General features: G+C 48.3%; 1 protein-coding gene across 1 annotated transcript in view; it reads right to left on the bottom strand.

The window, feature by feature from the left end:
• The window catches only part of entpd6 (ectonucleoside triphosphate diphosphohydrolase 6), a 55,299-nt gene that overhangs the window by 40,139 nt on the left and 759 nt on the right, over positions 1–14,401 (bottom strand). The window contains exons 2-3 of the mRNA XM_078556641.1: positions 9,322–9,613; positions 5,919–5,995 (exon numbers count right to left, since the gene is read on the bottom strand). Of these exons, the coding sequence (XP_078412767.1) occupies positions 5,919–5,995; positions 9,322–9,541 (297 nt within the window). The 5' untranslated portion in view covers positions 9,542–9,613. The remainder of the gene's footprint in view (positions 1–5,918; positions 5,996–9,321; positions 9,614–14,401) is intronic.

The raw sequence follows: 14,401 nt of genomic DNA, 5'->3' as shown, positions 1-14,401 counted from the left end.
CAGGATTGCATCAGTCTCCTGGCCATAATATGCACTTGCATTTCACACAAAGCCAGACTGTTCTAATTCTTGTCACTAAGACTGTGCTAAATTCCAGTCCAATTACAATTCTTCCATTCTATGCTTCTAGTCAACCAGAGCAGCCTTTAAACAAAGGCCAATTCCAGTTTGGATAACAAAGTTAGGCTCTTCATAATTGAATGCTAGAAACACATTGTGGCAATAGAATGAGTGTCTTATTGAAACATTTCTAGTCAGCCTGATTTGTGTTGAGAGAAAATGATGTGACCAGTACTCTGTCTTTCTCTGCATTCTCCTACAAAAACAATTTGTTACAGTCTTGGACATCACCAGAACCCTTGACAGGGTCAAGCACTGTATACTTCTAAACAAGTTAGATGGACAAACAAAACCGAAAAACAAATTCAGATTAAAACTTCAACTGAATGCTGAGGACTGACTAATCATAATGTCAAATCAAAGATGACTAATGTCACGAATGCTTGGTTATATTACACATTTTAAGGACAACTGCTTTAGAGGCACATTTCTGTTTTCAAACCTTTACATTGGGATTAAAAGCTTTTTTCAAAATAAAAGTAAGAGTAGAAAACATGGCACCTCCTGAAGTTTATTCAAATCTTGTCAGACTCATATCACTAGAGCTGCCTACGAAGAGTCATTAAAAAATGCAAAGACCCCTCCAGGGGTGTCCATTGAACTCTGAAAGGTGTGAAAAAATCCTTTTACTTCTGAGGGAACAGGAGACAGGAAGGGACTTCAAAGGACCTCAACATAATTAACTTCTTCAGCTGGTGGAACAACACTTCATCGAAGTTAACATAGCAGCCTTTTTAAGTTTTGGAATGCTATAAAGTCTGTCTGAGAACAGCCATTTGTGTGCAGAACCCCCGGAAGAACGCTGAGAAACAACTTCAGAGAGTGTTCCTGGCCAAGAGAGAACAAAGAGATAAAAACAAAAAACTACTGCGGATGCTGGAAATCCAAAACAAAAACAGAATTACCTGGAAAAACTCAGCAGGTCTGGCATGACCCTTTAGGGTCATGTGGACTCGAAACGTCAACTCCTTTCTTCTCCACCGATGCTGCCAGACCTGCTGAGTTTTTCCAGAGAACAAAGAGGAATGTATTAAGAAATCAACTGCTGTTCTGCTGACAAAAGTCCAGACAATCTGCAAGTGCCATAACCGGCACTTCTCTCTCTCTCCCAAAAAGCTGCTGACCTGCTGGGTCCACCTGAAAAGGCCAACCTCTGAAAGGTTGACTGCAGAAGCCACTGCAGCTGCTAAATTGAACCTCAAGTTTCAACCCTTTCACTTCGGAAAGAAGGAGCTCAAGCAACGAGCCCGCAATGATATCTCAGAGGGACTGATTTGAAATCTCATTTTTAAGTATTTTTTTTATTTTTATCTGCTTTTCATCTTTGTATCTGCATTTTAATTAACAACATTACTACTTTTACCTAAGTAGCTTTCAGCAGTAGTTTTTGTAATAAACTAACCTCGATCTTGGTTAAGACTGAAGTTTGTCTGCTGGATTATTTTCAAATTGAACCACTCAAATTAAAAGGGAGCTACATACATACACGCCAATTCTTAACTCTCAGACCACTTTGAGGAAACACCTTTTATGTAATCGGGACACTAATCTATAATATAGTTTATGACACCATTCTGAAGAAGAGCAGGGTGTCTTGGCCAATATTTATTCTTCAACCAGCATAATTTCAGTAGGTTGGTGGCATATGCAGAGAGAAAACAGTGTACCTGTTTCAGATGTTCTGACAAAAGGTGATCAATCTGATACCCTGTTTCTCTCTCCGCAGATGCTCCCAGACCTTCTAAGTGTTTCTAGCAGTTTCTGTTTTCATTTCAGGTATCCAGAAGCTGCATTATTTTGCTTTCGTCTGAGGGTCTACAAATTGCTACTCAGTACTGAGGATCTGTTAACACTGGTCAGCACAGAATAGCATGTAAGCCATTATATCTGATCCTTCCAACGAGAGAGCCATCAGTCTAGCAGCTTTGGATTTCCCTTAGATAAGGGTGCCCCAGCAAAAAACTGGGTTATTAAAGAAGGTGGCACAAAAGTTTCCCCTGATGACAGCTAGTAATCTGGTGCCTTTCAGACTGTGCTTCTTTGGGGATAGTCCAGGTATAACATAACTGAAACACCTCCCTGAGGATGCAATTAGAGAAGCTGCCTAAATCCAGCCCTGTCCTGAAGAAGTATTATGTGAGACAATCTCTGTGCTCGCTGTTGGGGGGCTGGGTACTTTACCATTAACCACATGAACGTGCTGGATTGTAGTTCTTGGTGAAAAGTTATCTAAGAATATTAAGCCTGATTATAACAATTTTTGTGGCTCTCAGGCTCCAATCTCGGAGATTATAAACACAGAGCCCTCCCTTTCCAACCAGTATGGATTAACGAGGCATTAGCTTTGGATTTTGTATGATAATTTCAAGGTGGCGTTCTGTGGAGGAATCCCTTGCAATTGATGGATGTGTGTCTGGCATGATGGAATACCCTCTGCAAAGGGACAATACAATGGTCCACCTGGCGCATCAGCCACTAAGGGCAGTAAGGTTAATTTTCGATTATTTTCAGACAGTAATGCAAGGTGATTAGTACAGGTATGTGTGTGATGGACAGCATTGTTTTTATACCTGTTGGTGTACCTGCTAGCATTCTGGTGTCCAATTCACAAGATTACAGTCTTGGCTAAGCATTTATCCTATTTAGACATCATGGTAGCAAACATTCTTGTTTAATGAATCCATATCAACTGGGAAATCCTGTGGTTCATGCAATTTTCAGGATTTGGGGAGCCCTATTTGGCTTCCTGTCTCCCATATTTTCAGTTCACTATTGGAGCCAAGTAGCCAGATAGTCCCCTTTTTCTGAACACAATCATTCCCTCTGCTTTTGGCAGCCCTGTTGATTTAAAAGATGATTAGTAGAAAGGCCAAAAGTTATCAATCCCAGAAACTAATTTTCAGAAATCCTGTAAATGACCGGGGCTTACATATCAGCGCCTTTCAAGGGAGCTCTCTTCTCACATTTGGACCTCGAGATGTTACAGTTGACAGTAGGTCCACAGGTAGATGCCTCTGACAGAACTCATAAAATCAAGTAGAAAATCTTTGCACATTGGTTGTCCACTGGTCAATTACTTTGATCTTGTCTGCCAAAACTCAACTAACTCTGACATTTATTTGAAATGGTTTTAAAACCTGCTTCTAACAAGGTTCATGATCCACTTGTCTTTGAATTATTTGGGGATTATCCATTGGTGTCCCATTTTATGCAGCTTATTTGAAAATTATGCCCAGTAAGGTCCCCACTGATTTGCAGTAAGGAACTTAATTGAGTTTGTCTAAAATCAATATGTCCATTGTATGAACCTCTTTTGAGTATGACCTTGGGTTTCTTGCACAAAAAGCTGCACAAATAGCATCAGTTTGAACTTGGAGTTAAGAAAGTAAGACTTGCACTTATATCATGCCTTTCTCATGGTATTCCAAAGTACTTTACAGCCAATGAAGTACTTTTGAAATGTTGTCACTGTTGTAATGCAGGATAACCTTGGCAATCAATTCGCACATACCAAGGTCCCACGACAAACAGTGTGATAATTGCCAGATTTTTTTTTTTTTTAAATTCGCTGGTTGAGGAATAAATATTGGCCAGGACACTGGCAAGAACCTCCCTGCTCTTCTTCAGAATGGTGCCATAAACTATATTATAGATTAGTGTCCTGTCCACATAAAAGGCGTTTCCTCAAAGTGGTCTGAGAGTTAACAATTGGTGCGCGTATGTATGTAGCTCCCTTTTAATTTGAGTGGTTCAATTTGAAACCCAGCAGACAAGCTTTAGTCTTAAACAAGATGAGGGTTAGTTTATTACAAAAACTACGGTTAAAAGTTACTTAGGTAAAAGTGATAAAGTTATTAATTAAAATGCAGATATAAAGATGAGCAGATAAAAGTAAAAAAGATACTTAAAAATGAGATTTCAAATCAGCTCCTCTGAGATATCATTGCGGGCTCATTGCTTGAGTTCCTTCTTTCCGAAGTGAAGGAGTTGAAACTCAAGGTTCGATTTAGCAGCTGCAATGGCTTCTGCAGTCGACTATTCAGAGGTTGGAAATTCTGTTTGTTTTGTTTATTTTTATCATTGTAGATCATCAGTTCTGACTGTTTATCAGTGCGTCATAGGAAGTCCAATGTTGCAGTCACTGTTGAATCCCGTGCTGTCGAACGTTCAGTAATATGCTATGTGGTCATGGTTGGATTTTACATATTTTTGTGCTTATTGATTTTGTTTGGAAATTATGTGGCAATGTACTGCAGCTGTTCTTTACGGGTGTGCTGAGGGATCCTGATGCAAATATAACAAGTCACAGTGCCAAATTTTCATGACGACACTTAAATACAATGACATGCTATATCACTCAATGGCCTGAGTGTCAAGTCTGCCATCACAAAAGTGCTACTAAACTATTTCCAACAGTTGCAGCCTTTGAGTGATGCTGCAGGTGTATGCTGGATCAACTCAAGACAATGTATTGTATCCTATTGTCAAAGTACTATGCTTCTGCATTGCACTACATGAGAAGACTCATCTGTTATGTCTCCAGTCTGCTGTTCAGCTGTTTAAGCTTTTAAAATAACTTTGTCAAGCCTACAGCCCATCCTCAATGCTCCCTCAGAGCTTGTGACTGTCACACAGGTCATACTGGTTTATCAGCTACAGTCTGGTTTCTGGCAAAACTGGCAGCGCTTACCTGCACTGCAAGAGGGTTAGATTAGATTTCTACCTGGAAAAACTCAGCAAGTCTGGCAGCATCCGCAGAGAGGAACACAGTTAACTGTATTTTTGCTTTTGTTTTGGATTTCCAGCATCCGCAGTTGGAGGAATTTAAAATCAAGGTGTGGTGGACAGGGAGTTAACAAATACAAGGGTAATGGGCGAACAACTCTGGTGCAAGTTAGGATATGGGCAGCAGAATTTTGCTTGAGGTGAGGTTTAAGGAGGTTGGAAGATGAAAGGCTAGCCAACTGAGCATTGGATTGGAACTCAAAGAACAAAATATTCAAAAGTGCATTGACCATAGTGCTATAGAGTAAAGAAAGACAAAAAAAAAGATTATGTTGAAGTGGGGAAGAGAACAGCTCTGGGTTCGAAAAGGGACAGGATTTAACTATCAGAAAGTAAGCTTTCTCTTCCAACTATCCAGGGGTGTGAAGATGATTTGGAGGACCAGTACTCAAGTTCTGAGCACAATCTAGGCATTACTTTGCATTTTTACATTACTTTACGGAACCAAACTCATTGTTTTGCTAAATCCCTCCATTCCGCTTGCAAACACAACCGAGCTTCTAGTCACCTGCCAATTTAATTCTCCAACCCACTTCCACTGTGATCTGTCTGTCTTTGGTTTCCTACACTGTTTCAATCAAGCTCAACACAGACTCGAGGAACAGCACCTCACTTTTCTATTAGGCATGTTACAGCGTTAACAAGGAATGAACAACTGGCAATGAAGGATACTGCATCAGTTCCTCCAGGTATGGCAGAGACTTAAGCTGGTGCGTCCAATATGTTTGCGGTCTGCTTGATTTTCTTCTGCAACATTCATGGAACACAGAAACCTTTTTGCCAGATTTTTCATTTTATGCCACCACCCTTCCTCCCCCAACTATTCTGCTGCAACTAGTTATACCTTCTCTGGACCCATCTTTGTTTCTATACTTGTCCTGATTCTGCTTCTCTCTCCATAGATGTTGGTTGACCTGTTGGGTGTTAACAGCATTTCCTGTTTTATATCACAAGCTGAGTTACTGGTAAATTTTATTCACTGATAAGCAAAAGAAAGAAAGAGAAAGTAATACCAAATGGGGCTCATCAGAATATGCTGACAATCCTGGCTTCAAGGCTTGGAAAGTTTCATGTGCAAGTTTAGGAGATTCTGTTGAAAAGAATCGCAAATTTAGAAAATTGAATGATTGGACTTCTCAAATCTGAGGTTCATATCAATTAGGTGAGCATACAGCAATATATAATAACCATTGTTTTACCTAATACCTTTAAAAGACCCAAGTTTATGAAATTGATTTTACAGTTTACAGACCTAGGCAACAAATACATTGAAAATACACAATAGGATACACATCTAAAGCCAGGTAACTGCTGTGCAGGATAGATGCTGGAGAGCTTTAAAAACTATTTTGATCTAAATTTATATGATAAAAATTAGGCCATCAAATGCTGGCAAAAAGCATTAAATGGACAACGAGGAGAACTGCTTTGTCGCTTTACCTCTGAACCTTCTATATTCAGCCTGGTTTCAATTGTATTATCCACCTGCCATCTGTTATTCTTCTTCCATCTTAATCGTTATCTCTTTTGTCACCCAGGGAGCTCTGGATTTGTTTGCTGTACTTTTCCCCTTCGAGGGGGTTTACCTTGACTGCTAGACCTGGTTCTTGGGAATGAGGTAGGGCAGGTCGATAGAGTATCAGTAGGAGAACATTTAGTGGACACCGACCATCGTATCATAAGGTTTAAGTTGGCCATGGAAGAGGACAAAGAACAATCTAGAGTAAGAATAACTAACTGGAGATAAATTCAATGGGGTAAGAATGGATCTAGGCTGAATAAATTGGAATCAAAGGTTGGCAGGAAAAATGGTAGCTGCATCAATTTGTCCTGCTACCTTTAAAGACATGTCTATGTTGTTATACTTGTGAAATTTCTCCGGTTATTATGCTTTAGGATTGTACCTTTTTGTTTATAAGATTACTATATTTTAGGACTTTAGCTTTAAATGTAGGGTAGATGAAAGGACCTGTGAACTGTGTTGGAGTCGTACTGACAGTAAGCCTGTGTGATTTAATTGATAGAGATCAGAGAAAGACTCAATTGTTTTAATGCGAGGGAGGGGCAAGTTATTTATGCTTAGGGACAATGACAGCAATTTCTAAGCCTACAATGAATGTTCTCCGAGTCTCCCAAAGTCAGAAAGAAGTTATGGACATAAAAATTGAAAACAGTTGTGCTGTAAACTATCCCTTTACTTCTAAGGCAGTTGGGATCAAGGATCGCTAGTTAACTTTCCTACTTAGATGCAAAGCTCATGTGTTTCCCATTGCCATGGGGAAAAGAATAGAGGAAGCCATTGTGAGATCAGGTTACAGGCTCCCCAGGAATATCACAGACAGACAGCACTTGCAGTTTAGTCTTGTGTGATCTGTAGCCAACGGAGTAGGAAGCAAATGATAGAACCAGCCAGGCCTGCACCTTAAGCAGAGAAAATGCTGACTCTATCGTTCAGCATCCAGAACGTGAGTGGGGGCTTGCACTCAGATTGAAGATTGTGTTTGTGAAGAGTTAAAAGAGGCTGGACAATTTATTTTTTATTCATTCATGAGATGTGGGCTTTGGTGGCCAGGCCAGCATTTATTGCCCATCTTTAATTGCCCATGAGAAAGTGGTAGTGAGTTGCCTTCTTGAATCGCTGCAGTCCATGTGGTGTAGGAACACCCACAGTGCTCTTAGGGAGGGAGTTCCAGGATTTTGACCCAGCAACAGTGAAGGAATGGCAACATAGTTTAAAGTCAGGATGGTGAGTGGCTTGGAGGGGTACCTCCAGGTGGTGGTGTTCCCATGTGCCTGCTGCCCTTGTCCTTCTAGATGGTAATAGTCGTGGTTTTTGAAAGTGCTGTCTAAGGAGGCTTGGTGAATTCCTGCAGTCCATTTTGTACAGCTGCAATGAAATGAAGTGGCATGAAGCATTTTACCACTAAAGGGCTGCCATCTCCATCTTCAATGATGGCAGATGTTCATGGAGCGTCCTCCTCCAGTGAATTAATTGTCCACCACCATTCATGACTCAATATGGCAGGACTTCAGAGCTTAGACTGATCTGTTGGTTGTGTATCGCTTAGCTCTGTCTATCTCTTGTTGTTTATGCTGTTTGGCACGCAAGTAGTCCTGTGTTGTAGCTTCACCAGGTTGACACCTTGGTAGCAATGGTAGAGTGGGGGATATGCCAGGCCATGAGTTACAGATTGTGATTGAGTACAATTCTGCTGCTGCTGATGGCCCATAGCGCCTCATGGATGCCTGGATTTGCTAGATCTGTTTGAAATTTATCCCATCCTGTAGTGCCACACAAAACGATGGAAGGTATCCTCAATGTGAAGGCAGGACTTCATCTCTGTCTGTGCAGTGGTCACTTCTACCGATACTGTCATCTGCGGCAGGCAGGTTGGTGAGGATGAGGTCAAGTATGTTTTTCCCGCAGACCTAGTCCTATGTCCTTTAAGACTCAGCCAGCTCGATCTGTGGTGGAGCTTGGTGATGGACATTGAAGTCCCCCAACTGGTACCACTGTGCTGCCACCTCTGCTGGGTCTGTCCTGCTGTTGGGATGGGACATTGGGGTACCCAGGTATGGTGATGGTGGCGCCTGGGACATTGTCTGTAGGTATATTTCCTTAAGTATGACTATGTCAGGCTGTTACCAGAATCGACAATGGTTTCATGGTCATCATTAGACTTATAATTCCAGATTTTTATTGAATTCAAATTTCACTATCTGTGTGGTGGGATTGGAACCCAGGTCCCCAGAGGATTACCTTAGGTCTCTGGATTACTAGCCCAGCGACAATACCACTACACCACCACCTCCTCCTGATTTACCTAGCTTTAAACTAGAGGAAGAAGTCTACAGTATAAATCTCACAGTGAGAAATAGTTCTGGGATTAAGAGTTATCTGGCTGGGACAGTAAAAAGGAAACAACCCATTGGAAGCTAGGAACAACTGTGAACTGTTTGTGACAGGAACTGTAATACCATGGAGAGTGCAACATGTGATAAGTAAAAAGAAACTCTAAAGTATACGTTGCCTACAAAAGAAAACAATATTTAGTCAATGGTGTTTGAAATCATATGATACAGATAAAGTTTTAAAACATGAAATCCTGACATTTTATTCTGTCCTCTGTTAACTGGAAGTTCGAATTTCTCTTTAAAAGTTATTGGTCCCTATGGAGATCATAACAATGTGAATCCACATGTTCCTGCACATCCCTTTAAAATAGCATAATTTGAATTCCTTGCAAAGTTCTTGATCTCAGTGACAAGACACAAAGACCATGCAGACATAGAGCAGTATTATCATAAGCTAAAGCTGCTGATTGCAGTAGGAAGTATTACAGGAGGGATTATGTTTCTCAGTATCAATAGCTGCATTTTAGCCAATTTTCAAAATAACTGGAAGTGAAAACTTACCGCTTGGCATCTTGGTAAACTTGAAGACATGGATGCGCGTCCCAGTACTGCCTGCATCAAACATGATTCCGTAAAAGTCTTGAGGGGTAGGTTGTTTGAGTGTTGCCTGTATGGTGAATCCAAGTCCATTTTGTATTCTTTGAAAAGGTTTCTTTAGATGTAAGTATACGAATAGGCATATGAAAAGGACAAACACATATGCAACTTTTGGTACCTTCATGGTTCGCAACAGTTAAATACATATTTTCTTTGCTGCAGATTCATGCATGGTATGTACAATCCACGATGGAATCTGTAATAAAAATCAGTTTAAACAATTAACCAATTTCATATATAATGAAGACTTATTTTCTCAAACTGGAAAGTAGAATACCTCATTTTCTTTAACTAGCCAGGACAGCGCAGCTTTGCAAAATTCTTTATCAAGGTGGCAAAAGTTAAAACCTAAAGACAATGCAGTTTGAGATACATAGGAAGCAACAAATCCAAGCAGTCAGTACTAGATCGCACATGAAAAGTAATGTGCACTAAAAGTTAAGCCATGGAAGTACATGCTGCAGTGCTGAGGCAAGAGTGCAACCAACCAAAAAAAAGTGTAGGAATCAGATCTTGCCTTACCTGGCCTATATGTGACACCAGCCCTACATCAAAATGGTTGACTCTTAAAGGCCCTTTGAAGTGGTGTGACAAGTCACTCAATTTAAACTTGGGCTGGGCAATTAGTGCCAGCCTTGCCAGCAATACGCACATCACAAGAATGAATGAAGAACAAAAAAAGACTTGGCCCGTGCACAAGCAAAACTGATGCAGAACTGTACTGGCCAAGGGGTCGTGACCAGTTTCTTCATCTTTTGATTAGTATTTTGGGGAAATTGACAATCTATTTAAAATGTCTGGTTGGTGTAGACCAAAAGTATAAGGCATGTTTAAACAACTGACAACCTGAAGATTAACATTACCAGCTTGGCTGTTGGTAGGACTCTCACCTCTGAGTCAGAAAGTTGTGGTTTCAACTTTCATTCCAACAGTTTGAGCACAAAATCTAAGATGACACTCTGGTGCAGTACTGAAGGAGTGCTGCACTGTTGGGAGGTGCCATCTTTTGGATGACATGTTTCCCCAAACAGAAAATTGAAAATGATCAAATTATCTGCTTTAGTGATGTTGTTTGCGAGATCAATATAGACCACAACGATGGGGAGTAATTCACTGTTCTTCTTTAAAACAGTGCCATGGAAACATTTACGCCCACCTAAGAGGGGAGAGGGTGAATATGTTTAATATCTCATGTAAAAAAATAACAATGAACAATGGAGCACTCCCTTACTCCTGCAATGCAGTATCAGTCTAGGTTACGTGATTAAGTCTATGGAGTGGGACTACAACATCCAATTTACAGCCCACAACATTCTGACTCACTCTATTACCACCAAGCCAAGGCTGACATAATGGTTGCAAAGACAGATTTTGCACAGAGCTATGGAATAGAATAAATTATACTAATGGACTTTCTATTCATGATGAGTCAGAGAATGCAAAACAATATTAAAACATGCATGATGTCATTGGGCTATTATAACAAATGGAGCTTAAAAAACATGGAATTCGGGCAATTAATGTGAGTCGATAATACAATACTCTGCCAGGAGAGACAAAATCTAGTGAATGGGAAGCAGCTTAAGATGGAACATGAAAACTCCCTGGATAAGCAAGGCTAGGGTATGATTTAATCGTCAACCTCATAGTAGGTATTTTAACTGTTCAGTTGGGAATAACTTGTAAACTCTGTATGGGTTGCCAACCGTTTTCTTTTCATTAAAAATGAATTGAAGCTGCATTGAAATGTTACATGAGCGTAATTGAGTGTATTCCCTCCAGAGTTTCTCTGCAGCTGAAATTGCAACTTTTGACAATTCAACACTGTTATCACACTCTTAAAAAAAGTGACAGTGAAAAATATCTAGAACTCCTGGTTATTTAATAGCTATTTGGAGTCTGAGGCCCAGCATTCAGGTGAAAGGTTCTACTGTCAGCTGCTTAAGTTACAGAAGCGGCTGTTAGTTGCAGATTATGAATACAGACCCCAATATTTTACTGCTAACAAAACTGTCAGGATGTAAGGACGACTCAAGCGATGCAACATATCCCGTCCCCGGCAATTTAATTCTGAGCAAAATGTCATCAATAAGAGGAGGGTGGGGCCGGAAGGGGGCCGGGGGGGGGGCGCGTGGGAGGGGGGCGCGGGGGAGAGGGGGGGGCGCGTGGGGGGGGAGAGGGGGGGGCGCGTGGGAGGGGAGGGGGGGGGCCATGGGAGGGGAGGGGGGATGCCAGGGAAGGGGGGGGGGGGGCGCGCCAGGGAAGGGGGGGGGGCGCGCCAGGGAAGGGGGGGGGGGCCAGGGAAGGGGGGGGGGGGGGCCAGGGAAAGGGGGGGGGGGGGGCAGGGAAGGGGGGGGGGCAGGGAAGGGGGGGGGCAGGGAAGGGGGGGGGGCCAGGGAAGGGGGGGGGGCCAGGGAAGGGGGGGGGGCCAGGGAAGGGGGGGGGGCCAGGGAAGGGGGGGGGGCCAGGGAAGGGGGGGGGGCCAGGGAAGGGGGGGGGCCAGGGAAGGGGGGGGGGCCAGGGAAGGGGGGGGGGCCAGGGAAGGGGGGGGGGGGCAGGGAAGGGGGGGGGGCAGGGAAGGGGGGGGGGCCAGGGAAGGGGGGGGGGCCAGGGAAGGGGGGGGGGCCAGGGAAGGGGGGGGGGCAGGGAAGGGGGGGGGGCAGGGAAGGGGGGGGGGGCAGGGAAGGGGGGGGGGCAGGGAAGGGGGGGGGGCAGGGAAGGGGGGGGGGGCAGGGAAGGGGGGGGGGCAGGGAAGGGGGGGGGCAGGGAAGGGGGGGGGCAGGGAAGGGGGGGGGGCAGGGAAGGGGGGGGGGGCAGGGAAGGGGGGGGCAGGGAAGGGGGGGCAGGGAAGGGGGGGGCAGGGAAGGGGGGGGCAGGGAAGGGGGGGAGGAAGGGGGGAGGGGGGGGAGAGAGGAGACGGGGGGGGGGAGAAGAGAGTGGAGACGTGGGGGGGGCAGGGGAGGGGGGGGGCAGGGAAGGGGGGGGCAGGGGAGAGGGGGGGGCAGGGGAGAGGGGGGGGCAGGGGAGAGGGGGGGGCAGGGGAGAGGGGGGGGCAGGGGAGAGGGGGGGGCAGGTGAGAGGGGGGGGGCAGGGGAGAGGGGGGGGGCAGGGGAGAGGAGGTGGGGGAAGAGAGAGGAGACGGGGGAGGTGGGGGGGGGGAAGAGAGAGGAGGGGGGGGGAAGAGAGAGGAGGGGGGGGGAAGAGAGAGGAGGGGGGGGGAAGAGAGAGGAGGGGGGGGGAAGAGAGAGGAGGGGGGGGGGAAGAGAGAGGAGGGGGGGGGAAGAGAGAGGAGGGGGGGGGGAAGAGAGAGGAGGGGGGGGGAAGAGAGAGGGGGGGGGGGGGAAGAGAGAGGAGGGGGGGGGGAAGAGAGAGGAGGGGGAGGGGGGGAGGAGACGGGGGAGGGGGGGAGGAGACGGGGGAGGGGGGGAGGAGACGGGGGAGGGGGGGAGGAGACGGGGGAGGGGGGGAGGAGACGGGGGAGGGGGGGAGGAGACGGGGGAGGGGGGGAGGAGACGGGGGAGGGGGGGAGGAGACGGGGGAGGGGGGGAGGAGACGGGGGAGGGGGGAGGAGACGGGGGAGGGGGGAGGAGACGGGGGAGGGGGGGAGGAGACGGGGGAGGGGGGGAGGAGACGGGGGAGGGGGGGAGGAGACGGGGGAGGGGGGGAGGAGACGGGGGAGGGGGGGAGGAGACGGGGGAGGGGGGGAGGAGACGGGGGAGGGGGGGAGGGGGGGAGGAGACGGGGGAGGGGGGGAGGAGACGGGGGAGGGGGGGAGGAGACGGGGGAGGGGGGGAGGAGACGGGGGAGGGGGGGAGGAGACGGGGGAGGGGGGGAGGAGACGGGGGAGGGGGGGAGGAGACGGGGGAGGGGGGGAGGAGACGGGGGAGGGGGGGAGGAGACGGGGGAGGGGGGGAGGAGACGGGGGAGGGGGGGAGGAGACGGGGGAGGGGGGGAGGAGACGGGGGAGGGGGGGAGGAGACGGGGGAGGGGGGGAGGAGACGGGGGAGGGGGGGAGGAGACGGGGGAGGGGGGGAGGAGACGGGGGAGGGGGGGAGGAGACGGGGGAGGGGGGGAGGAGACGGGGGAGGGGGGGAGGAGACGGGGGAGGGGGGGAGGAGACGGGGGAGGGGGGGAGGAGACGGGGGAGGGGGGGAGGAGACGGGGGAGGGGGGGAGGAGACGGGGGAGGGGGGGGGGAGGAGACGGGGGAGGGGGGGAGGAGACGGGGGAGGGGGGAGGAGACGGGGGAGGGGGGGAGGAGACGGGGGAGGGGGGGAGGAGACGGGGGAGGGGGGGAGGAGACGGGGGAGGGGGGGAGGAGACGGGGGAGGGGGGGAGGAGACGGGGGAGGGGGGGAGGAGACGGGGGAGGGGGGGAGGAGACGGGGGAGGGGGGGAGGAGACGGGGGAGGGGGGGAGGAGACGGGGGAGGGGGGGAGGAGACGGGGGAGGGGGGGAGGAGACGGGGGAGGGGGGGAGGAGACGGGGGAGGGGGGGAGGAGACGGGGGAGGGGGGGAGGAGACGGGGGAGGGGGGAGGAGACGGGGGAGGGGGGGAGGAGACGGGGGAGGGGGGGAGGAGACGGGGGAGGGGGGGAGGAGACGGGGGAGGGGGGGAGGAGACGGGGGAGGGGGGGAGGAGACGGGGGAGGGGGGGAGGAGACGGGGGAGGGGGGGAGGAGACGGGGGAGGGGGGGAGGAGACGGGGGAGGGGGGGAGGAGACGGGGGAGGGGGGGAGGAGACGGGGGAGGGGGGGAGGAGACGGGGGAGGGGGGGAGGAGACGGGGGAGGGGGGGAGGAGACGGGGGAGGGGGGGAGGAGACGGGGGAGGGGGGGAGGAGACGGGGGTGGGGGGGAGGAGACGGGGTTGGGGGGGAGGAGACGGGGGTGGGGGGGAGGAGACGGGGGTGGGGGGAGGAGACGGGGGTGGGGGGGAGGAGACGGGGGTGGGGGGGGTGTGGGGGGGAGGAGACGGGGGAGGAGACG

Source organism: Cetorhinus maximus, chromosome 14 (genome assembly GCF_964194155.1).
Source record: "Cetorhinus maximus chromosome 14, sCetMax3.hap1.1, whole genome shotgun sequence".
In the NCBI taxonomy this organism is placed as follows: domain Eukaryota; kingdom Metazoa; phylum Chordata; class Chondrichthyes; order Lamniformes; family Cetorhinidae; genus Cetorhinus; species Cetorhinus maximus.
Note: the sequence above shows the minus strand (reverse complement) of the source record. Positions and strands in the feature narration are given on the sequence as shown.